This window comes from Dermochelys coriacea, chromosome 5, assembly GCF_009764565.3.
Source record: "Dermochelys coriacea isolate rDerCor1 chromosome 5, rDerCor1.pri.v4, whole genome shotgun sequence".
Taxonomy (NCBI): Eukaryota; Metazoa; Chordata; order Testudines; family Dermochelyidae; genus Dermochelys; species Dermochelys coriacea.
Window position 1 is genome coordinate 120,429,873 of NC_050072.1, and position 27,231 is coordinate 120,457,103.

Sequence of the window (27,231 nt, forward strand, 5' to 3'; positions counted from 1 at the left end):
CCTCCGGGTAAACCTTATCTTTTGACCCCCATCCTTCCAAAACCCTTTTTGTCCTGCAGCTGAACATATAAAACCAAGACAAGTGGTTTTCCATGAAACTAAATATATATATGATATATATATAGTATATATAACACAAATACAACTGCTCGGGCACCCCTTGTTAATGTATCATATGGTAGAAAGTTAGGAATTTCTTCTTTTTTCAGAGAAAAACTTGTGAAAATAAGGCTTTGCAGATGGAATCACTGGCAAGCACTGGCCATATTTCTAGCCTGACAAAGTGCTTCAGAGATGTCTAATGGCAAAAGGAGATTGGTAGTGGGGTCTAAGGGATAGAGCACTGGACCAGGAGTCAGCACATATGGATTCCATTCCCACCTCTATCACTGACTTCTGTTTGACCTTAGGAAAATCACTTTACCTCTCTCTGCTTCTGTCTCCTCTTTAATGCTAACAATGCTTCCCTTCTTTTGTAAAGTGCTTTGAGACCTATAGAGGTAGCCTTATGTATGAATTAAGGATTTATTTATTTATTTATTGGGTCTAGAATTCTATAGGCTTATTGACTTGTATGGGATTTGTATTCTGGCAGGACTGAAGGAGGGGGGGCACCATGTTTTCTAGAAAAAGGGGTGTTCCAAAGTTACTTATTTCACAGCATTGTTGATCTTAATATTAACTAAATAATCACTGTGTGATGCACATATTGGAATGATTATCTTACTACGAAGTTACGGATGTTTTACTACTGGCAAAATCAACAAAATCCATGAACAACTAAAATGCTCTTGATGATGCATGAAGCACCTGGGATTTTGAGAAAAGTTCTAAATGGTCTGGGGAATTCTCCAGCTTCTCCTGTCACCAGCACCGGAGCCATTTTGCAGTGTTTATTAAGGCATTACTTCTTACCCTCATCTACAGAACAGTAGCAGGGCTAGATCCTGAAAAGCTTAATCATGTGGATGGTCCTTATTCGTATGAATGATCTCACTGAAATCAACAGGACCGTTCCTTTGCATGAGGGTTTGCAAAATCAGACCCATAAATTGTAACTCTATGCTAACGGTAAACAGTCTGCAGTCACGTGCTTAAAGCCTGTGTGGACGTTGGATAAATTTGTAAAAATAGAACCAAAAATGGGTCTCAGAAATATTGCAATCTATTTAGCTATAAAAACAAAATATACACTTGCTGTGTGTAAAATTCCTCGTGAACTAACCACACACACTGTCAGCCTGATTCTGCAAACACTTCCATATGTGAGAATATCTATTCTTGTGTGTAGTTCTATCAAGTTCAGTGGGACCCTACTCATAATAATGTCACTCACAAGTGTGAGAGTCTGGAAAATCAGGTCCCAACATACACTGCATAGTCTGAAGGGGGTAAAACACCATTGGTATTATAGCAATGTTCAAATAAAGAAATGATTTTAGTAAACATAGGGACTGGCTGTATTGTACCTCCTTAGGCAAAGCTTCCATGGAAGTCAGTGGGAGATTTGTGTGAGTAAGGACTGCAGAATATGATCCACAAGTTTAAGACAGCCCCTCACCCCATTAACTTTTCTTTCTATTTTTAAAAATGGAGAATAAGGCCCTGATCCTTTAGCTGTTTATGTGCTAGAGGCTCACCCCACACACAGCTTGACAGGCCAGGACATGAGCACCAGTGTTGGCCAGCATAGGTACCAAATGGCAAACAACCAACTTATAAAGTCAGAAAACTCAAGGTTAAGGTTCCCAAAGCAACCTTAAGTTGGTCCCACTCATAGCACATTCTGTGTGATCAGGTGGCTGTATTCTAGAAAGTGACTCTATGGTAATGGCATTGTGACATTAAATTTGACCAGCTTGTAGGTAACAAGATGAGTTTTCCAAGAGCCAGCCTTGCAAACTCACCCTGGGCTCTGAGTTAAGCTGGGGGGTGGGGGCTGCTATCTTTCTCTTTCTTGTGTGGTCACTCAAAAGAAAGGTTCTGAAGGCCAAATTAGGCCTTCAGTGACACTTGTGCAAGGCCCCTCTTCCAACCAGCAACACCTGCTGTCCAAGCACTAGTGCCTTCAAATCCTGGGTGAGTTGGCTGAGCTGGTAGGTAAAAGCCAAGCCATTTTCCGCTGTAAACAGGGCCTGTGCGAGGTGTAAGAGCTGAGAGACCATGCGTCTGGAACCCCCTTTGGTTAGTGCGGAAGTGCACCCTGAATTGCTTTTGTTTGCTTGCATGCATTTCTGGGGTTGTCCCCCCCGCCCAGAGGAATCCTAGCGCAGCTGTATGGCCTGCGTTACACAAGTCACTGGGGAGATCCGTGGAGTGTTTCTGACCTGCTGGGTGTGCGTGGGGGTGTCGCACAATACGGGGGGGGGGGGGTGGAGGTTAGGAGGCACTGAAATTTTGTATTGCAGTAAAGCAAGATGTGTCTGCCACATTCTCTTACCCGCCTTAACCCTCTCAACACACACCAACCAACCATCCTGTGGGCTGCTCCTTGCCAGGGCTGCCTCTTCTGTCTTTGTAGAAAGAAAAGGAGGACTTGGGGCACCTTAGAGACCAACACATTTATTAGAGCACAAGCTTTCGTGAGCTACGGCTCACTTCATCGGCTGCATTTGGTGGAAAAAACAGAGGGGAGATTGATATACACACCCAGAGAACATGAAACAATGGGTTTATCATACACACTGTAAGGAGAAAAAAGAAAAGGAGGACTTGGGGCACCTTAGAGACTAACAAATTTATTAGAGCATAAGCTTTCGTGGGCTACGGCTCACTTCATCGGCTGCATTTGGTGGAAAAAACAGAGGGGAGATTGATATACACACCCAGAGAACATGAAACAATGGGTTTATCATACACACTGTAAGGAGAAAAAAGAAAAGGAGGACTTGGGGCACCTTAGAGACTAACAAATTTATTAGAGCATAAGCTTTCGTGAGCTACAGCTCACTTCATCGGCTGCATTTGGTGGAAAAAACAGAGGAGAGATTTATATACACACACACAGAGAACATGAAACAATGGGTTTATCATACACACTGTAAGGAGAAAAAAGAAAAGGAGGACTTGGGGCACCTTAGAGACTAACAAATTTATTAGAGCATAAGCTTTCGTGGGCTACGGCTCACTTCATCGGCTGCATTTGGTGGAAAAAACAGAGGGGAGATTGATATACACACCCAGAGAACATGAAACAATGGGTTTATCATACACACTGTAAGGAGAAAAAAGAAAAGGAGGACTTGGGGCACCTTAGAGACTAACAAATTTATTAGAGCATAAGCTTTCGTGAGCTACAGCTCACTTCATCGGCTGCATTTGGTGGAAAAAACAGAGGAGAGATTTATATACACACACACAGAGAACATGAAACAATGGGTTTATCATACACACTGTAAGGAGAAAAAAGAAAAGGAGGACTTGGGGCACCTTAGAGACTAACAAATTTATTAGAGCATAAGCTTTCGTGAGCTACGGCTCACTTCATCGGCTGCATTTGGTGGAAAAAACAGAGGGGACCAACTTCTGTTGGTGAGAGAGCCAACTGAGCTTTTGAGCTTAAAGCAAAGGAGGCCTTGGGGCAGGCACCCTTAGAGACGAACACGTTTACTAGAGCACAAGCTTTGGTGAGCTACAGCTCACTTCATCCGATGTAAAATGCATCCGATGCAGTGAGCCGTAGCTCACGAAAGCTTGTGGCTCTAAGAGACGTGTTCGTCTCTAAGGTGCCCCAAGTCCTCCTTTGCTTTTTGCGGCTACAGCCTAACCGGGCTGCCCCTCTGAAAGCTGTCTTTGTGGAGGAAATGTCACTCGGCGGAGGGGATCGTGCTGGTCTGTGGATGGGCGGAGGCGGGGACCCGGCAGCCCCCTGAAAGGCAGGCGAGATGAGCGGAGCGGGAAGCCGTCGCTGGGCGGGGTACTCGGGGCCCGGCCCCCTGTGGCCGCTCAGCAGATGGCTGCGGGCGGGAGAGGGGAGCCGCTGGCCCGCTGGTTCCCACCCTGGCAGCGGGGGAGGAGCCTGGCCGCAGCCAGCCAGCGAGGGAGGGAGGCAGGCGGCGGCGGCGGCGGCCCCAGGTTCCCCCGGGCGTCTCTCGGTCCCGTCCCCGCGCGCTGCACGGGTGAGTCCGGCCGCGGCCGCTCGCGCCACCGGCCCCCTGCCTGCCCCGGGGGTCCCCGGGCTGGCTCCCGCCCGGGCCCGAAACGGGCTTAAAATGGATCCGGCGGGGCTCCCCCCTCCCCCCTCCCATCGGCGGTTCTGGGGGCTCCCGCAGGGAGAGGGGGCTGGACCGGCTGGCGGGGGGGCCGGGGACGGGAGGAGCGGGCTGGTGAAAATGAAGCCTGGCGTTCAGCACGGGCCTCTCCTCTCCCGGCGAGCCAGGCCGGGGGTCCCCGGCTGGACCGTCCCTTGCAAACGTGGGTCCCACCCCGTGTGTCAGCCTGGGCAGCGTTGCCTTTTGCTTTCCCCTCCCCCTCCCGGGGGGCGGGCAGCGTTGGTCTCGCTGGGCTCTTCCGTCGTTCTCACCCGTCCCCCCCCCCCCCGTGTCACTTTCAGTCTCGTGAATTTTCTGGTAGTGCCCCCCCCCCCCCCCCGAGAAGGGAGGACAAAACTCTTAGGCCCCTTTGAGGGAAGGCTGGTCACATGAGCTCTGGCTCCAGCTCCGGCAGGGATGAGTGGTTTAAAGTCAAATTGCTGCCATGGAGGGGTGTCTCCCAGAAATAAAAGCAAAGGTCTGTGGCCTTTTCTTGCTTGCTGCCTCCTTCCCCCAGGGAAACCCAGATCCATAGATACTAAGGTCAGAAGGGACCATTCTGATCATCTAGTCCGACCTCCTGCACAGCGCAGGCCACAGATGATGCTTCAAATCCATAAAATAGGAGTGGCCGGGATTTTAATTTAACTGGCTCTAATCACCCAGGCCCCAATTCTCTGCTGTCAGGCGGGTGTAAATCCAGAGTAACTCCGTTGACTTCTTTGGTGTTCCTGGGACGACTGCATAGTCCACTCTTCCTATTCCAAGTGAAGCAGATCTCCAAATTAGCAGGACTTCTGGTTATTAATGGGTGATCCTGCCACCTTTTCCGTGTACAACACAAGTGTAAAATATTGTAACTTTCAAAATATTGAGAATTTAGCTCTGGGTTCTAAATTTTATATATATTATTAAATATTAAAAGCCACCGTATAGACATATATTTGAAAATCTCCCTGTTTTAATTTAAGTCAAATTATATCCATGCAATATATCTACACAGAGGCCTAGTCTTGCACACTGATCCATGCAGGCAGACCTCTGCATCCATAGGGAGTCTCGGTGACCTCAGCCCAGCTCCAAACAGATGGACCCTTCCGCTCATATGCGGCCCCACTGAAGTCAGTGAGGCTGTGCAGGGGCCTGCCTGTATGGATCAGCTTGCAGAATCATGGCCAAAGACCGTGTGTTTGCAGTAGCAGAAAGAGCTCTGCTGATATCCCTGGTGGTGACATGCAAGCAAACAAAACCGCTATGGTGAGTTCAAGGTTCCGTGCAGGAGATGGGGAAAAGAGACAATTAACGCTTAATAAAATCAGGGAAAGGCAAGAGTGTGCTGAGTACATTAAGTTTAAATGTAACTTTTAATTCTTTATTGTTCATTATAAGCGATTCAGCCTTGTCTCTTATTACTCTGTGTTTGTATTAAGGTAGTGCAAGAGGTTCCAAATGAGATCAAGGCTTTATTTGGTTAGGTGCTATATGTTCACGTAGTAGGAGTGTGTCTGCCTGACGAAAAGCTTACAGTCTAAAGAGCCAAGACAAAGGGTGAGAGGGAAACGGAGGCATAGAAAAGCGACCCAGCTGGTCAAGAATAGAGCCTGTATCTCCTGAGTCCCAGCCCAGTGCCTTGTCCAGTAACTGCTTTTACATTAGAAACATTAGTTTCCATGTTTAGAGTAACTCGTTCTAGCAGGTTTCACAAAGTGGTGGTAAAGCCACATCCTTGGCATTGGTGCAGCTGCATCAGTGCTTTGCTGCCATAAAACAGTGCACTGCTTGCTGCTTTACTATTGATGGTCAAGGCTGTAGTATAGACACAGAACAGACACTCTTACCACCTTGTCGGCTAATCCTGCCTGGAATTTTCCTAGTGGAGACAATATGCCTGGATCCTGAGTCGGGAGGAGTTGCATCTAGGAGAGAGTCCCCATCTCCATCCAGGTTTTGGCTGTTGCATGAGGCTATAATTCATGTTAGATTTGAGAGAGAAGCATAAAGCTCTATCTGTGGAGTGGCAGTTGTACTCTGAGACCTGGGACTCTGTGCTAACAGCTTAGAGCTGGTGCACGGGTCACAAGAGGAAAGGGGAGGGAGAGTCTGACGGTGGTATTAGGTACCAGCGAGGAGCACAGAGCTGTGCAAGGTTTCAGAGTAGCAGCCGTGTTAGTCTGTATTTGCCAAAAGAAAAGGAGTACTTGTGGCACCTATAAATTTGTTAGTCTCTAAGGTGTTACAAGTACTCCTTTTCTTAGAGCTGTGCAAGACGCACAATGAAGAGTCCTTGTTTCGAAGGGCTTACAATGCTAATATATCAATGTGATTTGAATTTGGCTGATCCTAGGCAAGCACACATGAGCTAGAAGACCCCCAAAATGGTGAGTAATCGCAGTGGGAGGAGAAATCAGTGTTCCAGGACCATGTTGTACACTGGGCACGTGGCTCTTGGGAAGAGCCAGTGCTGTAGAGGGGGCTTTATAATCATTCCTGTCCCCACATTTTCCACAGACTGTGTTAATTATGGAAGATATCTTGCTGCTGAGGGCGAGCAGGGAATCAAGGGAGGGTCTTCTCCAAGATAAATACAAGATAAATACAGGAGAGGGAGAGGAATTATTTAACCTCAGCACCAATGTGGACACAAGAACAAATGGGTATAAACTGGCCACCAGGAAGTTTAGACTTGAAATCAGATGAAGGTTTTTAACCATCAGAGGAGTGAAGTTTTGGAATAGCCTTCCAAGGGAAGCAGTGGGGGCAAAAGATCTATCTGGCTTTAAGATTCTACTCGATAAGTTTATGGAGGAGATGGTATGATGGGATAATGGGATTTTGGTAAGTAATGGATCTTTAAATATTCAGGGTAAATAGGCCTAATCCCCTGAGATGGGATATTAGATGGATGGGATCTGAGTTACTATAGAAAATTCTTTCCTGGGTATCTGGCTGGTGAATCTTGCCCATATGCTCAGGGTTTAGCTGATTGCCATATTTGGGGTCGGGAAGGAATTTTCCTCCAGGGCAGATTGGAGAGGCCCTGGAGGTTTTTCGCCTTCCTCTGTAGCATGGGGCATGGTTGACTTGAGGGAGGCTTCTCTGCTCCTTGAAGTCTTTGAACCATGATTTAAGGACTTCAATAGCTCAGACATGGGTGAGGTTTTTCGTAGGAGTGGGTGGGTGAGATTCTGTGGCCTGCGCTGTGCAGGAGGTCGGACTAGATGATCAGAATGGTCCCTTCTGACCTTAGTATCTATGAATCTAGTACATCAGGGACTCTGGGCGAGGCCCCTCCCTGATGATGATAAGGGCCCCGTTCTCTTCTACAGTGTTCAAGTGAAGGATGGCCTCCACTGTTTAGCGTAATTGCACCACTTGAACATTTCTCTCTCTCTTTCTTTGGCTGAAAACAACTGAATTGGCTCATGAGTTTGCTCCTGTGGAATTGCCCAGGAGTGCTGAGCTTCTAGTATTGTCAAGAGAAAATTTAGCATTTGTTATAGGGGAGGATGGGAAACACCCCCAGATTGCATGGCCTCAGATCAGTGAACTAGCTGGGGTTCTGCCTCCCTCAACTTTTGGGTCCTTAATCACAATATGGGTTAGAGGAGATCTGCAAAACCCCTGTACGTGTTTAGCTCCCTACTCTGCACAGCAGCGGGGCTCCTTCAGGAGACAATGTGCCTCTACTCGCTACTCTCTCACCAAGGGAGAGGTTTGCTTTGCAATGAGCCGCCCCAGGCAGGATAATGCCAACTCCCTCCCAAGCCAAAGACTATGAAAGCTTTTAGCTTTGGCTACTAGTCCTAGTTAGCATTCTGGCCTCTCTGTCATCCTCTTCCCCCGTTGACCTTTCCCCTGAGCAATCCATTCCTCCCTTATATTTTAATAAGGTTTGTGGTAGGGGTAAAAGGCTGACCCATTCAAAATAACTACATAAAAGCTCAAGAGAAAACAGTGTTTATGTAAAAGCAGCACAGAGACCTTTGCGAAACAGCTGCTAATGCAGACACCTGCTGTGGGATTTCACTAAATGACTGCTGTGGGTGGTTGTGGTGGCTTTTGGGGGCCAGAGGGTAGTAATCCCACTTAAGGTCATTAAGGAGGGACAACGTGGGGACTGACCCTCTTCACTCCACTGCCTGAGACAGCAGAAGGCTGGGAAGGAATCTTCCAGACCCCTCTGCTCTGTCTGACTCTGCTGGAGGGACATTTTCAGGGTCCCGCCCTCTGGTTTGGCCTCAAGGCACTGTTTGGATCAGAATCTCTCATCTAAGCACTTGCCTTCTGCTTACACAAACAGAAAGGGAGTCCCAGCTTCCTAGGCTCTGGACTCCCAAGATGTTCTGACTCTGCCTCCACCTACATGCTTGGCGTATCCCTTTGGATCGCACGCGAGCGGCTCAGATGGCAGGTAATGACAGAGGACTTACCGGTGTGTGGATAAAGCTGCCCAATTGTGGGTCTGTCCCATGGAATGGGAGAGAAGTGAAAGACTGAAGGATTTACATTTTCTTCCGATCAGTCTTTCTCCCTCCCCCATTGCATTATTCTGTCCTGTCTTGAGGCCTAATCCCTTTTCTGAAATAGATCAAAAAAGTGCTAGATGCTGCACTTGTCTTCAACTCCTGCAGAGAGAAGTGTGCACTCCTCACACTGCAAACACACAGCTCCTCCCATTAGCACTGATATGCAGAAAAACACACAACTGGACTTCTACTTTATATGAAGAGGGGAGCTTGGTTAAAACTAGTCCACGCTACATATTAACAATCAGCTGCCTTGTGCCTGTTCATTAGAAAGGGACCCCTAGCAAGCAGATACAGTGATTAGATTTAGGGCAAAGTTCAGAGCTGCTGCTGCCATCTGGGTAAAAGGCATGGCTTTAATTTTCAGTGTTGCCATTCTTTCAGTCTCTGAGAATATTTACCCCAGAAATGCAGGGATGTTTAATGTTACTTGCTTGGGACTTCTTTCCCTGTAACAAAAAAGGTAGTTACAGAATGTCTTTTATTCTTAACAAGGACACTTGCTGCATAAGCAAAGTTACAGTGTTTCTTTAACTTTTATGCCTTGGTCAGCATTTCGTTTTGGGATTTCATTAACTCCTGTAAAACCAGCTTCTGTTCTAAGGGCTTTCTTTGAAAAAACCACAGATGGTGTGTGTGTCTTGCATCTCTGAATCATCAATCAAAACCAAAGCTAAGCCACAAAAGCCTTTTGAGCTATCACTTGTATAGTATCAATTTGTGTGTGCGGTGCAAGGAAGGATGGTGAGTGAATTAGTGGGGAAGTGTGTGCCTGGGAGGGGAGTGACTTGATGGAGTGGAAAGCAGATGTTCAGATTCATCCACCACGGGACTTTGTGTCACTTTGCTAGCTCTGATCATGTTGGATAACAAGTTGAGTGAACTTCATAATAACACGTAACACTTGACAACCGCTGTCAAGCTGGAGGCACACACCTGTCCTCATCAAAGACTGGATTCACCTGCTTTGAGCTTCGTTTCTAGCAGAAAGTTATACCATTGTCTGGCAGCTCATCTAAGCTCCCGTGGCTGGAATTTTCTGAGACTACCTTGAATTGATTGCTCACACTTTCAACTGCAGAATTTGCACAAGAAACCCATAAATGTGAACTGCAATTAGATGTGGGGTAAAATAACCCCCCTGCATATTTTAAGTGATAAGATGAGATGATGAGGTGTACAAACTAAAACAATAAGAAATAGCCACCTAATTGCTTGCACAGTGCACTGAAAATGTAGTCCAGAGTGGCTCTGTATTATATTTATATTATTACATTGATGTAAGAGGGGCCATCCAAGGCTTTAGGTCAGACATGTTATCAATTAAAAAAGACAAATTCTCTCTAGAGCAAATGATTTATATACATTCCGATCGGGAGCCTGGGGCCCAATTCTTTTTGCGGTGCACTGTTAATTTAAAGCAGTGATTTTCAAACTGTGGGTCACGACCCAGTACTGGATTGTGGAATGTAAGGCACTGGGTCTCGGCGGCTCTGGTCAGCACTGCTGACCAGGCTGTTAAAAGTCCCGTCGGCGGTGTTGCCATTTAAGGCAGGCTAGTCCCTACCTGTTCTGACATCGCGCTGTGTCCTGGAAGCAGCCAGCAGCAGGTCCGGCTCCTAGGCAGGGGGGCCACGGTTCTCCGCGCCCTGCCCCAAGCACCGGCTCCGGACTCCCATTGGTTGGGAACCGGTCAACGGGAGCTGGGGTGGGGGTGGTGCCCGCAGGCAACAGCCGTGCGGAGCTGCTTGCGCACCTCTGCCTAGGAGCCAGTCCTGTTGCTGGTCGCTTCCAGGGCGTGGTGCGGTCCCTGGTGCCAGGACAGGCAGGAAGCCTGCCTTAGCACCCCCTCTGTGCTGCTGACTGGAAGCTGCCTGAGGTAAACCTGTGCCCCAACCCCATGCTCCAATCTCCTGCCCCAGCCCTGATCCCCCCAAACCCAGAGCCCATTCCTGCTCCCCAGACCCCTCATCCCTGGCCCTACCCCAGAGCCTGCACCCCCAGCCCAGAGCCCTGACCCCTTGTCCCAGCCCAAAGCCCCCTCCCATACCCTGAACCCCTCATTCCCTGGCCCCACCCCGCAGCCCTCTCCCCCGCACTCCAACCCTCTGCGTCAGCCCTGAGCCCCTCCCACATGCCGAGCCCCTCATCCCCAGCTCTGCTGGGTCACAGGCATCAGCAATTTTCTTCAACTGGGTCTGAAGAAAAAAGTTTGAAAATCACTGATTTAAAGCACTAATATTGAAAAGGGATCCCTTAAGTTTTCACACATGTAGTGCTATCAAGTTCCTTTACGCTTTGCTGCTTTTTATTGCAAGTGCAGGTGGTCCCAGCTGTGCCATTGCTTTATGCCAGCAAAACGTTTGTTCAGTTGCCAAATTGTCAGTGGCCTCGTCTTTGTCTCCTTCTCCATTATGTATGTTCTTAAAGCTGTTCTGTTTTTCCAGGCTTCTGTAATGCATTGCACTGAAACCACTGTACTAAATGGACTCATTTACAGCAATACCATAATACTGTCTCTTTCTTATATAGTGGGTTTATGTGAAATAAATAGAGCAAATGGTAACTAGAAAGGGGTTTTCTTTCTCTAAACAGAATCAATGTCTTTACTACAATAGTGCCTTTGCTTATACACTCCTCTAGGTATGTGTGAATGGAAAGGTAGAAAATACATTGTAAAACAAGGCTTGTTCTGGCCCTAAATGATATCACAGGCACTGAACTTTACCCAGATATCTTTAGCTTTGATTCCATGTAGTGTATATTGCAGGGGCTGGAACTGTCCTGTTTGGATGATTAAAGTAGTTAAGCATAAATCTAAAATATTTGTCCACCGTGCATTGTCCTTTTTCAAAATAATAAATTTTCATGTCAGTGATTCCATACTATACATGGACTCTTTAGTAAGTAAAATATTTATATATTGATATATTTTATGATTGGCTAGAGACAGCTTCTGTCTTCCTTTGGCTAATCCATAGTTTGGATAAACCCATGGATGGTGCATTAAGACAAGAGGTATTCTCAAGGGAACAAAGGGAGGAGTTAAGTGCTCAAATCATGCTAAAATTGCAGCTGGACAGGAAATCCCTCGCTCGTGTATCTTTTGATTTCCAGGGTTAACAGGGCTAGAGATGATGCCTGTGCCAAACCACCTGAGCTTAAATCTCTTTCAACTTTGGTGAAGACTGGAGCCAGCTTTGCATATGTCCTCTTAGGCCCATATCTAATCAGAATGTGAGAGCATGGAAAAGAGACTGCTTTTAGAGGTTTCCTGTAGATTTTAGTCTCCTCTATTTCCCCATCACCTCTGCCTTTCCTTTGGAAGGGGAGCTGTATGCATTAGACAAATTAATGGCCAGGTCGTGCCCTTGAGTTGTACACGCTGGTTATTTATATCAGTGGGATTTGTGCCCAATATTGTCCTGAGAGAGCTTTAATTTAGTAGTCTGGCATTCTGCTCCAATGCCTTTTGGATTAAATGCAGAGGAGCAGCAGCCTGCAACGCAGGTGAGTAAAGGTTTTGAGTGTGTGCGCTGTAATTTTTTTTGACAATTTTAATAGTTAAAATGAGGGGTAATAGGCAGCTTGGGGAGTTGGTAATGTGATTCAAAACCTTCTGCCTTGAAGGGATGGTTTGAATCCAGCATGGAGCGTTAGTGACAGAGAGGTGGGTTTTTTTGTTTTTTACTCTCTGAAGCCTGTTCTGGTGGCTCATGTGAGACAAGCTGGCAGTTATTTAGATGTGTGGAGAGATGCTCAAAAAATAGCTCCCATCCAAATGTTTGAGGTAACTTGAAGTCATTTAAAATGCAACAAAATAGGACACCTCAGCAGAGAGAATCATAGAAATATAGGGCTGGAAGGGACGTTGGGAAATCAAGTCCAGTCCCCTGAGGCAGGGCCAAGTAAACCTAGACCTTCCCTGCAGGTGTTTGTCCAGCTTGTTTTTAAAAGCTTCCAATAATAGGGACTCCAGGAACTCCCTTGGAAGCCTATTCCAGAGTTTACCTACCCTTAGTTACAAAGTTTTTCCTAATATCTAACCTAAATCTCCCTTCCTGCAGATTAAGCCCATTACTACTTGTCCTACCTTCAGTGGATATGGAGATCAGTTAATCACTGTCCACTTTATAACAGCCCTTAATATATTGCAAAACTGTTATCAGGTCCCCCCTCAATCTTCCTTTCTCAAGACTAAATATGCCCAGCTTTTTTAACCTTCCCTCATCGGTCAGGTTTTCCTGACTCTTTTATCATTTTTGTTGCTCTTCTCTGGACTCTTTCCAATTTGCCCATATCTCTCCTAAATTGTGCCCAGAACCGGACACAGTACTTCAGCTGGGGCCTCACCATTGCTGAGTGGAGTGGGATAGTTACCTCCTGTATCTTGTGTATGCCACTCCTGTTAATAGACCCCAGAATCATATTAGCCTTGTTTGCAGCTGCATCACATTGACGACTCTCATTCAGTTTGTGATCCACTATAACCCCCAGATCCTGTTCAGTAGCACTACCACCTGGACAGTTATTCCTCATTTTGTAGTTGTTCAGTTGATTTTTCCTTCTGAAGTGAAGTACTTTGCACTTGTCTTTATTGACATTCATCTTGTTGCATTCAGACCAATTCTCCAATTTGTCAACGTCATTTTGAATTTTAAACCTGTCCCCCAAATTGCTTGCGACTCCCCCTTTCCCCCCCCCAGCTTGGTGTTACCTGCAAATCTTATGAGCATACGCTCTACTCCATTTTCCAAGTCATTAATGAGGCCAGGGACTGGATAGACATGGAGACTTGAGAATCCTGTTGGCCCTAAAGTTGATCCTTTCACATCAGTTAGCATTAAATTCCATTGATGGGACAGTGCCATGAAACTTGTGCTGCTTCTGCCTATTCTGTACCTGCTCTGTAGATTGATAGGGCGTTTTTGTCTCCCCACCTGCTATTTAGATTGAGCTTTTCGTGTCTGGGACTGTTTACTGCTCTGTGCTTTGTACAGCACAATGGGACCCTCTTCTTGGTTGGTCCTTTGTCACTATCGGAAAAAAACATGATCAGTAATAACCTGGAATCTTTCACCAGCACAATTCCCCCAATTTCCCATGCACGTGGCTCTTGGAAGTAAAATATTCTAGGCAATAATACTTTTTCTACAGAGCAAAGCAGATGGGTGGGCTTCTGTGTGGTCCTTTAAAAACCAAATACTTTTGTTGCCATTAACGCAAAGTTGCTACTGGAAGGGATTAGAAGAGGCAGCAGATAAATCCTGTGAGAGAATCTGTTACAGTTCTGCTTTGCCATGTTGATTTTCACTATTAGGATGTTCTGGCTTCAGCAATATGTGGTGTAGTGTAATGCATTGAACTGATGCCGAGGGCTGCCTCGTGGGTTACTCCACCATATGTAGCAGAGAGTAAAACAGCATATCCTTTCCTCTCCCCCTCACCCATCATTTGCTTAAGATACTTCCACCAAATCCAGCAAACTCGCAACTCCAGGAACACACCAGACATAGTGGGCTTGATGCTCTGTCTCTCACTGATTCAATTCCATAGACTTCAGTGGAGTTACTCTTCCTAACTCTCACTGGTGTATGTGAGAGGGGAATCCAGGTGCCAAAATCACCAGAGAGCACCAGCTGGCTTGTAAAACATATGTCTTGTATGGTATTGAAATAAAACTGTATGGGAAAAGATCTGCTAGCCCCCCTTCCCACCCTTCAGCACTGGTCTATGGAAGTCACTTGGGGTATGTCTACACTGCAGTTGGAGGTGTGACTGCAGTACATTGAGACAGACCCAAGCTAGCTTTGATCTAGCTAGCTCAGATACCAATGGCAGTGAAGCTGTGGCAGCGTGGACTTCTGTACTGTCTGTATAAGCCCACTCAAACTACTCAGTCACCTAGCCTGTGCTGTCACAGCTTCACTGCTGTTGGTAATCTAGCTCTTGTATGTCTAAACGTGCTGCAAACACACTTCAGTCACAACTCAGTCTGGGAGAGCATAGCTTTACTGAATTTAATGAGTCTCTTGATGCAGTAAGATCTGGAAATGCTGCTGATTTTTTCCCCCTTGCTTTAATAATAATAAAAAAATGAATAGTTGTGGTGTTAGTCACTTAGGTATGTTGTCTCAAAGCATGTGAGTAACCCATTAGTAGTAACTTCATGAGAGATGTGAATATAACCCCTTTGTTGCTGGAAAAACTCACACTCCTCCCACCTGGGGGTTGCCTGATTTTATGGGAGATTAATAATATTGTTTAGATAATATGGGTTATAGGATCACCAGTTAATCTGGTCAGAACATAATAAGGTCCCAGAATCAGGCTACACAGAATTTGCAGAAAAACCCTCCACCCCTTGGGATATCTGACAAGGAAACTCACACTGAGAACAAAAGGCAGCTTTAAGCCTTTTATTGAGATAATTGGAACAGTAATGGAATATTAATCAAATCAGCCAATTACAAAAGCAGCAACATTGTTCTAGAAGTACATGTGGTATTATATACTAGAAAGATTTCTCGATTAATGTGCTCACACCCTTCCTTGAGAACCAGGTGATAAGCCTTGCCTCTGGCATGCCAAGAGAGTTGGATAGTTCAGGTTCCTCAAATCTTGAGTGAGAGGTGCAGAGCTTAGAAGCAGCTAGAGCTAAAAGCTATAGAAGCTAACTTAGAGTTTACTTAAAACGAACAATGACTAACAAAAAACAAGCTGAACCCCCTCAGCAGGGTGGGTTACCACTAGTATAGGGCCTGAGTTTAGAGCCTAAGTGCCCTCCTTCCCTGTGCCCTCCTTCCTTTAGGGCCAATACTTCCAAACTTAACTTCCTCACCCACAAAAACATAAGGGTACACTTGGGCTGGCATGTTTGTGCATATTAATGACATGTTTGTAACTATTAGAGACCATTAGCTCATCCTCACTTCTGTTATTTCTGTCCTAACCGGTTACTTACATGTTCTTCGTGATGTACCTGTTAAGTCTGAAAAAGGCCATGAGCTTGGGTGGCCTTACCTACCAGCTTACTTTAATTTGCCCACTTATCTATGTGAAAGGTCACAAACATATATACTATATGCTTTAGCTCATCACCACCTATCTAGGGTAAAGGTCTCAAACAGATGTATGATAACTTGTCTTAGCTTAATATACAGGATATGTTGCCTGTAGGTTCATTGCATTACAGCTAAAATACTCTAATACAAATTGATAAACCTATTATAATAACAACCCTATAATGTAACAAATGATTAAACTCATAAGAAAAGATATACATGCAAGCAAGCAGGCTAGTCCTATAAGCTACATGGTATAGAAAGAATAGAGTACAAACAAAACTGGATTCCTAAGGACCTCAAGAAGAGCTCTGTGTAAGCTCGAAAGCTTGTCTCTCTCACAAACAGAAGTTGGTCCACCTTTTCTCTTTAATATCCTGAACCCAACATGGCTACAACTGCACTGTAAACATTCATAAGGATTCTATCTTTACTCTAAAGTCTGAACGTTATGTGTATGGAAAACAATCTTGTATCTATAAAGGTAGGGATTAGTACGGACCTGTCATATTTGTTTGATGGGGTTTTTAAATAGCTTTGCCTTGTGCACTGCAGTTCATGAGAATGGCCATACTGGGTCAGAAATGATCCATCTAGGGTGACCAGATGTCTCGATTTTATAGGGACAGTCCCAATTTTGGGGTCTTTTTCTTATATCGGCTCCTATTACCCTCCACCCCCATCCCAATTTTTCACACTTGCTGTCTGGTCACCCTAGATCCATCTAGCCTGCTATCCTGTCTCTGACAGTGGCCCGTGCCAGGTGCTTCAGAGGGAATGAACAAAACGGGGCAATTATCGAGTGATCCATCCTCTGTCATCCAGACCCAACTTCTGGAGGTTTAGGGTACGTCTACAGTGCAATAGAAGACCTGCACCATGGCCACAGCTGGCCCGGGTCAGCTGACCGCCTACGGGGCTAAAAATTGCAATGTAGACATTCAGACTTGGGTTCTGAGAATCAGTGCTGTGGGTTTTTTATTGCAGTGTAGATGTATTCTTAGGACACCCAGAGCATGGGGTTGCATCTCTGACCATCTTGGCTGATGGACCTATCCTCCATGAATGTATCTAATCCTTTTTGAACAGTTATACTTTCTGCCTTCACAACATCCCCCGGCAAGGAGTTCCACAGAGTAACTGTGTGTTCTGTGTAAAAGTACTTCCTTCTGTTTCTTTTAAACTTGCTGCCTATTAATTTTATCAGGTAACCCCCTTCCCCCAATTTGTGTGTTATGTTGAGGGGTAAATAACACTTTCCTAACACTTTCTCCGCACCATTCATGATTTTATAGATTTCATTCATATCTACCTCCCCCCCTTAATTGTCTCTCTTCTAAATTGAACAATCCCAGTCTTTTAAATCTCTCCTCCTATGGAAGCTGTTCCATCCCCCAGTCACTTTTGTCATTGTTCTCTGCACCCTTTATAATTCTAATATATCGTTTTTGAGATGGGACAACCAAACTGCACACGGCATTCGAAGTGTGGATTCATGTAGTGGCATTCAGATTTTCTGTCTTATTATCTATCCCTTTCCTAATGACTCCTAACATTCTGTTCGCTTTTTTGGCTACCGCTGCATACTGAACAGATGTTTTCAGGGAACTATCCACAACCCCAGGTCTCTTTCTTGAGTGGTAACAGCTAATTTAGACCCCATCGCTTTGTATGTGTAGTTGGAATCATGTTTTTCAGTGTGCATTACTGTGCACTTACCACCGTGGAATTAATTTGGCTATTTTGTTCATGGATGCTCTGTACAAAACATGTAGTAACATCATGTAGTGTGAGTAGCCTTTAAGCAAGGGTTTCAGTTAATGAACAAGGGTTTCTTAGCAGAGGGCTGGATTCTGAAGAAGTCATGCAAGGAAGGGAAGAGCAGCGCACTGATCTGATGAAATGCAGCTAAACAGGGAGTGCTTCGTGGGATGGGGAAACTAGGAATCTGACCACAGATTTTTTTTTCTTTTTTTCTTTTTTAACCACACGTTTAGCAGTACGTTCTTTGTGCTCTCCTGTGCTGTTCCCCCGCCCTCCCCCAGCATTCATCTCTCATTCAGTTTGGGCCCTACTTTTCTCCATCCCACTATGCTGATGGGGTGGTGTTTCTAACGTGCTCTCCCACCCATTTCATGTGCTGGCTAGCAGGTGAAATTTACAGAAATCTTGATCTGATTCCTTATGCACGTGAACTTCAGAGATCAGGAGTCTGGCAAACATTATTTGGTTGTTCAGGCACTGAATACAATGGAGTATGGGGTGTTTTTGGGGTGGGGGGGAAGAGTGCTGGGTGAGATGGAGCAAGTATAACTTGGGGCCTTTTCAGTGTCCTTTTTTCCCCCCTCCGTTTTTGATCAGATGGCCTGGATCCAGTTTTGATATGACCCCTATAAAATGTGAACCTCCTGCACTTTCTTACTCATCAGATCTGCTCTCTATTTGCATTTTGAGTGCTATCTGTTGACATTCTAGGTAAAAATAAATCTTTATTGCTGTTAGCTCTGCAGAGTGAGCGATTCTACTCCTTCCTGTGCATCCCCCACAGAATCATTTACCAGGTTTTGGTCAGTTACACCTGTGTGAAATGGTTTTATCCACAGGGACTATAACCTGGGACCTTCAGCACCAAAGTATGGGCTTCTATAGTTTAGCTAAACAAGACTGGTCCAGGGGTAACTCCACGTAGAATTTAACTCACAGAATCTTGCTGGCGGTGGTGATGCATAAACCAGAAGGACTTCAGCTGGACTCTGTTCACAGGATTGGCAGCTAGAAAACATCTTTATGTGTAAACTGAGCAACTTAATCTGGAGTTCCTGGCAGCTGATAAGCATAGAATCCCAGGTTTTTTATTTTATTTTTTTTTAAAAGCCACTATCTGGGATATAATCTCATTTTAATTTTGGAAACCACTTTGAGATTGTAGGATGAAAGCACAAATGATTTATTTAGTGTGTGATCAGCTGTGAGTCTTTCTGTTCATTGAAAATGTCAGGAGCTCTGCTGGCTCTGGACATGACCCAGCAATGAAATGCTTGCGACCTTCCATACTGTACAGAACCTGGAAGGCCATCGATGCCAGCTCCATGGCATGCCAACCGTTGTGTGTTCCCATTTCAAGGCAGGCAAAATAATAATAATACACTCCACTGTGATAGAAAGTTAATCTGTATCCAAAACATGTGATTACTTATAAATCTGTGCAGAATCGTGGGCTTTTGGCTAGTCTCAATCCCCCTGCAGCTTCTAGATGGATGGTTGGCTTGAACTATGTGCCGGCATCACTTGGTTTATAGCCCATATTCATAGGTAACGACCAGCATATTGACACTGACATATGACTGGCTGTAATAGCTGAAACTGTAAAGCTAGATGAGAATGTGGCAAATGGATACAGTGAAAACAGGTTTTATGGCCACTGCAAAGCAATGGTCACTTGCTTTATCTGTGAGGAAACATCTCAGTGTTTTGTATCTTCTGCGGTACAAAATGATCTTGTGAAAATTAAGCATGCATGAAACAAAGGGCTGAGTTTCGAAGATGGTATAAAATTCATCCAGGAGAATGACTGGCTAGAATAGCAGGAAGGAAGCAGATGAGTTCTCTTGTGGTCATGCATTATCCAGGAAGCTCTAAGAAATGGAGAGAGGGAGACAAAAAGAAAGAAAAGGAGTACTTGTGGCACCTTAGAGACAAACAAATTTATTTGAGCATCTCTAAGTCTCTAAGAAGGAGTACTTGTGGCACGTTAGAGACTTAGAGATGCTCAAATAAATTTGTTTGTCTCTAAGGTGCCACAAGTACTCCTTTTCTTTCTGTGAATACAGACTAACACGGCTGCTACTCTGAAACCTGACAAAAAGAAAGAAAACCTGATGGTTCAAGATGTTCAAAGAACAAAACCTCAGGGAGTGCTGCTGTCAGTAAATTGCTGTGTGAGTGGTTCATAGCTGCAAGCTTGGGAAGAACAGTCACTTTGTAAAGTAACAAGTAGGAGGTCCAAATGAGATGGAGAGGGGTGGGTGGGTGTGTGTGTATATGTGTGTGTGATATGAGCCCATTCACTTGAAGAATCCAAGTTCAAAACCTCAATTGGTGTCTACACAGACATCTCTAAATTCCCTTAAGACAGGAACTGAAGTGGTTCCTGCTCTGATGTTAAGAAAATGTAGGGATAACAACTCAATTTATGCAGCAATTGCAAATAATACGGACTTGATATTTTTATATTTAATATTTGATATTTTTGTGGGCGCGAAGTGAAGTGTCAATACGTCATTCATTCTCCTAAATAAGACAGTCTCTTGTGTGCGTTCCCAGAGGTGAATGTGTGGCATGGAGTGAGTTGTGGTTTGTTTTTGTTTTCTCTTTTCTGCATAAATCAGTCAATGCAAAATGCATTGTTACCTTAAGTAAATGGTGCATTCTCTCAGCTTGGCACCTTTGCCTGCTCGTGAGCCTGTCTCGTGCGGTTGTATCTTATTTGCAGTTCCGCATAAACATAAATCATAGACTTCTACAAGCCTTTCACGCTTCACTAACCAAACCTCTGCACCTCTCCTCTCCACCCACACACTTAGCTTTAATTATAAGCATTCAAACTGAGTGAGGTGTGACTGATGTCTGAATAGTCTGAAAACACTGCGGGACAGATTGTGCACCCATTACTGAGCCAGGAAGAGCCAGTGAAATCAACTGAACTATTTGGATAATAATCTCATTACTGTGATTGGGGTGTGCGCAACAGGGCCCTGTATTATTATTGTTAATATTAACAGTACCTGTCTCTTGTGCTTTATAAAAGAGGTGGATATCATTATCCTGATTTTATAGATGGGGAAACTGAGGTATGTGGCAGTAAAATAACTTGCTTAAGGTCACTCAGCAGGCCAATGGCAGACCTGGGAATAGAATCCAAGTCTTCTGAGTCCCAGTCAAGTGCTCTGTCTATTAGGACACTATATAATGGACAAAAATCCCCACTTCTGGTGGGTGTTAAACTGAAAAACTCTTTACTCTGAGGCCAGATTGTTGATTCTCTGCCCTCCAGAGGTGGAAAGTACCCACAGCTCCCAATAAAGTCAATAAGAGGTGTGGGTGCTTTGTACCTCTGAAAATATTTTCAGGGGATTAGTCGTTTTTAGTAGGTTCTCAAAAAGAAAAGGAGTACTTGTGGCACCTTAGAGACTAATAAATTTATTATTTATTAATAAATTTATTAGTCTCTAAGGTGCCACAAGTACTCCTTTTCTTTTTGCGAATACAGACTAACACGGCTGCTACTCTGAAACCTGTCATTAGTAGGTTCTGTCTGTCTCAGTGTAGATGTTTTTGTTTGTGTGCAAGGGAGGGGCACCTGTTAGTTCAGACTTGGCAGTTTTCACTGAAGAAATGGCTCTACAATCTCTGTGTGATTAGCAAAGCAGAAAGGCACAAAGTCTGTCTGGAGATAGTCACCGTGTAAATATTGTAATGCCCACAGTGCTTTAAATGAAGGCGTTTGAGCCTTGTGGAAATCAGCTGGGTTTGTTTATAATCTTCACAACACTCCTATAATAATGACTGCAGAGGAGTCACAAGAGAATTGTGTGTGTGTTTAATGTATATTGCAAAGTATATGCTCCAGCTGATACAGAATTTACCTCTGGGGCAGCTGACATGATTTTGTTTTGTGCTTTCAGTGACACACAGGGGCTTTAATCATGAGCAACCCTTTTGCATGGATTGCAGAGCCACTAGACTCCAACCAGCCTGCAAAGAAGTTCTTCAATCTCAACAAATTGGGAGATGCGAGATACGGTATGTTGGCAGCATTCAGAAGGAACTGCCTGAGACGTGTGTACTCAGGCCGTGGTGGGCATTGAAAATGACTGTGGGAAGGCTCTGCAGCTCTAGATGATACTTGATTTGTGGGCACGGAAACATGGGTACAAATTCAAAAGCCTTTCTTTGAAGATCAATTTCTAATCATGTTTTTTGGTACTAGCATCTAGGCTTAGTTAATTTCCTGCTATGACAATGTTCTTCTTTTTCTAAACTTGGACTGCACATTGGTCATTTTATGTGGTAGTTGAGTGCTTCCTACAGGTGAGGTGTATCCTCTGGGCTGGGCATGAAGGTCTAGCCAGATCAGTGGAAGACAAGTTTCATCCATGCTGCCTTGATAATGTGATGGACTTGATAGGAGTGTGTGATTGCAAGATGTATGCCACAAATAAAGATGATATGTGAAATCCTGGCCCCATTCTAGTCAATGTCAAGACTCCCATTGACTTCAGGGGAGCCAAAAGGGGAAAGGACCCAGCCACGCCCAGATACCTGGAAACTTCATCTCAAAGGTGAAAACCAATCTGCTTTCTGTCTCTTCCCCCAGGATGTTTGCCGTTTTCTATCAGGGTCCTCCTGGAGGCAGCCATCCGCAACTGTGACGAGTTCCTAGTGAAGAAGGAAGATGTTGAAAATATCCTCAACTGGCATGTGATGCAGAGCAAGAATGTTGAAGTGCCATTTAATCCTGCACGAGTTATTCTGCAGGATTTAACGTGAGTCAGATGCTTCCTAAAACTAGGAAAATAGGTTTGTAAAAACCACAACCATTCTCAGTGGGCAAAGCATAGGGGTGTGGAGGGTGGATGCGGTGCCACGTTATTCTAAACATACTGGATGTCAAGTTGACAGAGCTCCTTTAATCAAACCGTGGTTATATTAAAAGTACTCTATCAAAAGTCCACTGTCCTTTGAACCTCGGACCCAGGTGATAAGAGAGAATGCGGCACAACCTTGGCGTTCTCCACGTTACTGGACAAAGATTCATTCCATTTCTCACCCTAGCAAATAATGTATTGCCTGACATTCTCCAAAATGCATCACAGGAACTGAGGGTTCAATCATGCTCAGCTTTTGAAGTCCATGGCAAAACTGTCATTGCCTCTGTTGGGAACAGCATTGGGGTCCTAACTAGCTCACATCCTGAGAGGTGGTAGGTATGGTGACCACTTTACAGGTGGAGACAGTGAAGCGCAGAGAGGTTCAGCTATACTTTCTAAAGAGCTCAGTTCCCATTTAGACACCTAAATAAATGTCCAGGGTCGCTGCTGATCTTTTCTAAAATCTGTCCACAAGTGTCATGGTGGGAGCTGCTGAGTGCTGAGCTTTCTTGAAAAGATTAGCCCTTGTATCGGTGCCTAAATGGGAGTGAGCTGTACTGAAAATCTGGCTCTTGGCACAAGGCCCCATAGTGAGTAAATTGCTAGTTCGGGATTCGAATTGTGAGGGTTCCTGATTTTCAGCCCTGTGCATTCTGTAATTTACCTTGAATGCCTCTGGATACATAAATGAATGTGTTCTGGTGTCACTCCCTCAATCCCCCATAGCATTGCAAATAACTATCCTATTTCTCCTCTTCTGTATCAACCAATAATGCAGTTAGCTCATAATATCAGTTGCTTTCTTTGCTATGCATATAATCTGGGGAAATTGACATGCACTCACTGTACATCACACTCACTATGTTCAGATGCATATTTTCTTAGATCAGAGTGACTGCCAGAATATAAATGTGAGTTGTGTTGGTTGGAGTTTTGTCTGTAATCATTTAGGATTGCAAAGAAGAAAAGCCAAGACCTTACCCTATTCCCTGTGTTGACCCTGTTGTATTTAATAATCTGCACTATTTTTCTTACACACACGTCTTCGATAACATTATAGGCTGATTATTTGTAGTCCTTTGCAGCAAAGAACATCTTTGCTTGTTGCACTTTGAACTCTAAAACGGTCTCTCTCTTCTGGGCTGCTATTTCAGGAAGTATACTCAGATTCTAATCCTAAATGGTCCTGAATGCCCATGACCACATCACTGGACACTATGTGCACTCAACTCCCTGCGGAATTAGATGTTTAGTTATGCGAGGATGTTTCCCAGAAAGTAGCAGTGCTGAGTGAAGTGAAGTGCTGAGTGCTCCATAAAATGCCCCTGGTGGGCAGTGGTGGCTGGTTAACCTTGGAAATGCCAAAATGTACTATCTGTGAAGGACCACCAGCTTTCCATCTGCTCTGCAAAAGCAAACATGGAAACTTATGGTCTCATGGTTAGAACATGACACTGACTGCCAGAATTCCTGGTTTCTAATCCTGACTGACAATGTTGCCTTGGATTAAACCTCTTAACCCATTGTGCTGAAGTCTGTCCAGCTGGGAAATAAAGAATGGTTTACCTATTTCACTTGAGCACAGGAGGGTTTAACTGATAAGTGGTTCCAGATGCTCTGATGAGACACTACCGTAAACCTAGAGGAAGGTCTGTTGTTTGTTGCCATGTCAGTTCTTGGAGCAACCAGGCTTATAGGACTGCTACAGAGTCTTGTTACCAGAGGTGAAAATGTGACTTCTGGCCAATAGCCTAACAGAGATACTTACAGAGTATGAAGCATGTGGGTGGTTGGTTTGGGGGCATTTGTTAAGTCAAGTTCAAGAACTTGGTGGCACAGTTGGGTGGGGGGCTTTGTTATTCTTCCCTTCAGTGCTCTCCTGATTGCCAGTCAGTGCAGTTCTAGTCCAGAAAGCCAGCCTGTTCACTCCCACAGGGGTTCCATAGTCACACTCACTCTCATGGATTCTGGGTCACCTTTGTTCAGCTTGCAAGTCAAAAGCTGATGATGTTCCTACCAACTCATACTAACATGATCTATAATCCATTAGTTCCTAGAAGGCCTAACCATGATCAGAGCCACATTGGGCTGGGGACTGCACACACAGCTAGTAGGAGAAAAGTGGTAGTATTATCCCCATTTTACAGATGGGAAGCAGAGGCACAGAGCAAGGAAAAGTAACTTGCCCAAGGTCACAGAGATTGTATCCAGGTCTCATGTCTCCCAGTCCAGTGCCCAAGCTGCACAACCACCTCCCTTTGTCACCTTATGAGTTTCCACCCCAGTGTTCTGCACTGATGAAGCCAAATGTGGCTTTGTTCTTTCTCCAACCCCAGTTCTGTGTCCCGCTGCAATGGAGTGGTGATTCCAGTGTTGGCTTTAGAGTCAAAATCTGCTGGCAATGTGTCATCGGCTGGCTATGCCTGAGGATCTGGGCTCTGTCCCCTCAGTTCGCTTAATTCTCTCATTTCAGTGGCGTACCTGCAGTGGTTGACTTTGCTGCAATGCGTGATGCTGTGAAGAAACTGGGCGGAGACCCTGAAAAAATTAATCCCATCTGTCCTGCTGATCTAGTAATTGATCATTCCATCCAGGTGGATTTTAACAGGAGGTAAGGGAATAAAACAGATCTTATTTTCCATGCTTGCTAGGAAGCCAGGGGCAGCTGGTGTTAATTAGCATAGGTCCACTGAAGTCAGTGGAGCTACACTGCGTTATGCAAACTGAGGATTCGTCCTCTAGCATTATAGAAGCTAGACTGACTAAGTGAGAGCGTTTACTACACTGGGCTGTGTTGGCACAGTTCCGAGAATGGGGTTGTTAGCTCATCGCTGCTTTGGTGAAGAAGCACACAGTGCTGTTCCTTCCTTCCCCCCTACATAAAAACACTAAACTGGAAACTCTAGAATACTTAATCTCCAATCCTATAGTGAGCTTCTTTGCACCTGTACAGAGCCTCACTGAAATCAGTGGGACTCTGAACAGTCAGACGGGTCCATCTGCACAGAGCTCATTGCAGCATCTGGATCTTAGAAACCTACCTACCATCCTGCATTTCCTAGCTGAACCTCGTGATATCGTCCTCCTTTCTCATGTCGTCCCCTAGTTCTCTTCTGTTTTCCAAACTCCTTAAATTCATTGTAGTCCAGTTGCCTTACCCAGTAACTTTATTCCATATTTGTTACTCTCTATAGGAAATAATATTACAACTGCTCACTTAAATAAAAACAATACAAAAAGGGGAGGAAATCTTAGAATCTAAGAGCACTCTCAGACTTGAAGGTCGGAAGGGACCATTGTGATCATCTAGTCTGACCTCCTGCATGTTGCAGGCCACAGAACCTCGCCCGCCCACTCCTGAAATAGACCCCAAACCTCTGGCTGAGTTACTGAAGTCCTCAAATCATGGTTTTAAAGACTTTGAGTAACAGAGAATTCACCATTTACACTAGTTTAAACCTGCACGTGAGCCATGCTCCATGCTGCAGAGACAGCAACGCCCTCCCTGGGATCTCTGCCAGTCTGACTTTGGGGAAGATTCCTTCCAGACCCCAAATATGGCAGTCAGTTAGATCTTAGATCCTGGAAATGTGGGCAGGACTTGCCCAGCAGATACCTGGTTAAGAATTCTCTGTAGTAACTCAGTGCCCTCCCCATCTAGTATCCCGTCTCAGATTGTGTTTTGTTTTGTTTTTAAATAAAGATTTTGATCCTATTTGTGGAAATAAGCCTTTTCTGCGGAAAAGGACCTAGGGGTGACAGTGGACGAGAAGCTGGATATGAGTCAGCAGTGTGCCCTTGTTGCCAAGAAGGCCAATGGCATTTTGGGTTGTATAAGTAGGGGCATAGCGAGCAGATCGAGGGACGTGATCGTTCCCCTCTATTCGACACTGGTGAGGCCTCATCTGGAGTACTGTGTCCAGTTTTGGGCCCCACACTACAGGAAGGATGTGGATAAATTGGAAAGAGTACAACGAAGGGCAACGAAAATGATTAGGGGTCTAGAGCACATGACTTATGAGGAGAGGCTGAGGGAGCTGGGATTGTTTAGTCTGGAGAAGAGAAGAATGAGGGGGGATTTGATAGCTGCTTTCAACTACCTGAAAGGGGGTTTCAAAGAGGATGGCTCTAGACTGTTCTCAATGGTAGCAGATGACAGAACGAGGAGTAATGGTCTCAAGTTGCAATGGGGGAGGTTTAGATTGGATATTAGGAAAAACTTTTTCACTAAGAGGGTGGTGAAACACTGGAATGCGTTACCTAGGGAGGTGGTAGAATCTCCTTCCTTAGAGGTTTTTAAGGTCAGGCTTGACAAAGCCCTAGCTGGGATGATTTAACTGGGACTTGGTCCTGCTTTGAGCAGGGGGTTGGACTAGATGACCTTCTGGGGTCCCTTCCAACCCTGATATTCTATGATTCTATGATTCTATGATAAGCCTCTTGATGGATGGATTTATTTATTTATTTTATTAAAAATTCCCTCCATGTGATTCTTAGAAAAGCAGGTTATTTTAAACTTCAAAAGCCACATGGATGCAAACCTCCATTGGCAGTGACCCAGATAACTAAAAAGCTCAGCAGTTTGTCCAATTTCCCCCCCACCCCAGATCTTGAGTTGGATCGTTTGTCTGAGATCTGCTCTTCGTTAACTTTTAAACCGCAGTCTTAAAATATCCCTGAGAAAAGTTCAGGAATGGATTTCAGTTTGGAATTAAATGTCCCTGGAGTATATGTACATGTT

At 44.9% G+C, this 27,231-nt stretch overlaps 1 protein-coding gene across 5 annotated transcripts in view; it reads left to right on the forward strand.

Moving 5' to 3' along the window:
• The first annotated feature begins 2,009 nt into the window (after window positions 1-2,009).
• ACO1 (aconitase 1) overlaps window positions 2,010-27,231 on the forward strand; it is a 51,806-nt gene continuing 26,584 nt past the window's right edge. Inside the window, exons 1-4 of one of the 5 annotated variants that reach the window (XM_043515229.1) lie at window positions 2,010-2,079; window positions 21,525-21,642; window positions 22,217-22,385; window positions 24,964-25,101. In XM_043515229.1, coding sequence (XP_043371164.1) covers window positions 21,546-21,642; window positions 22,217-22,385; window positions 24,964-25,101 — 404 coding nt within the window. In that variant the 5' untranslated portion in view covers window positions 2,010-2,079; window positions 21,525-21,545. Of the gene's footprint in view, window positions 2,185-3,905; window positions 4,119-4,922; window positions 5,508-21,524; window positions 21,643-22,216; window positions 22,386-24,963; window positions 25,102-27,231 lie in introns of those variants that run through there. The other 4 variants (XM_043515231.1, XM_043515230.1, XM_038402794.2 and 1 more) reach the window with 4 other exon arrangements.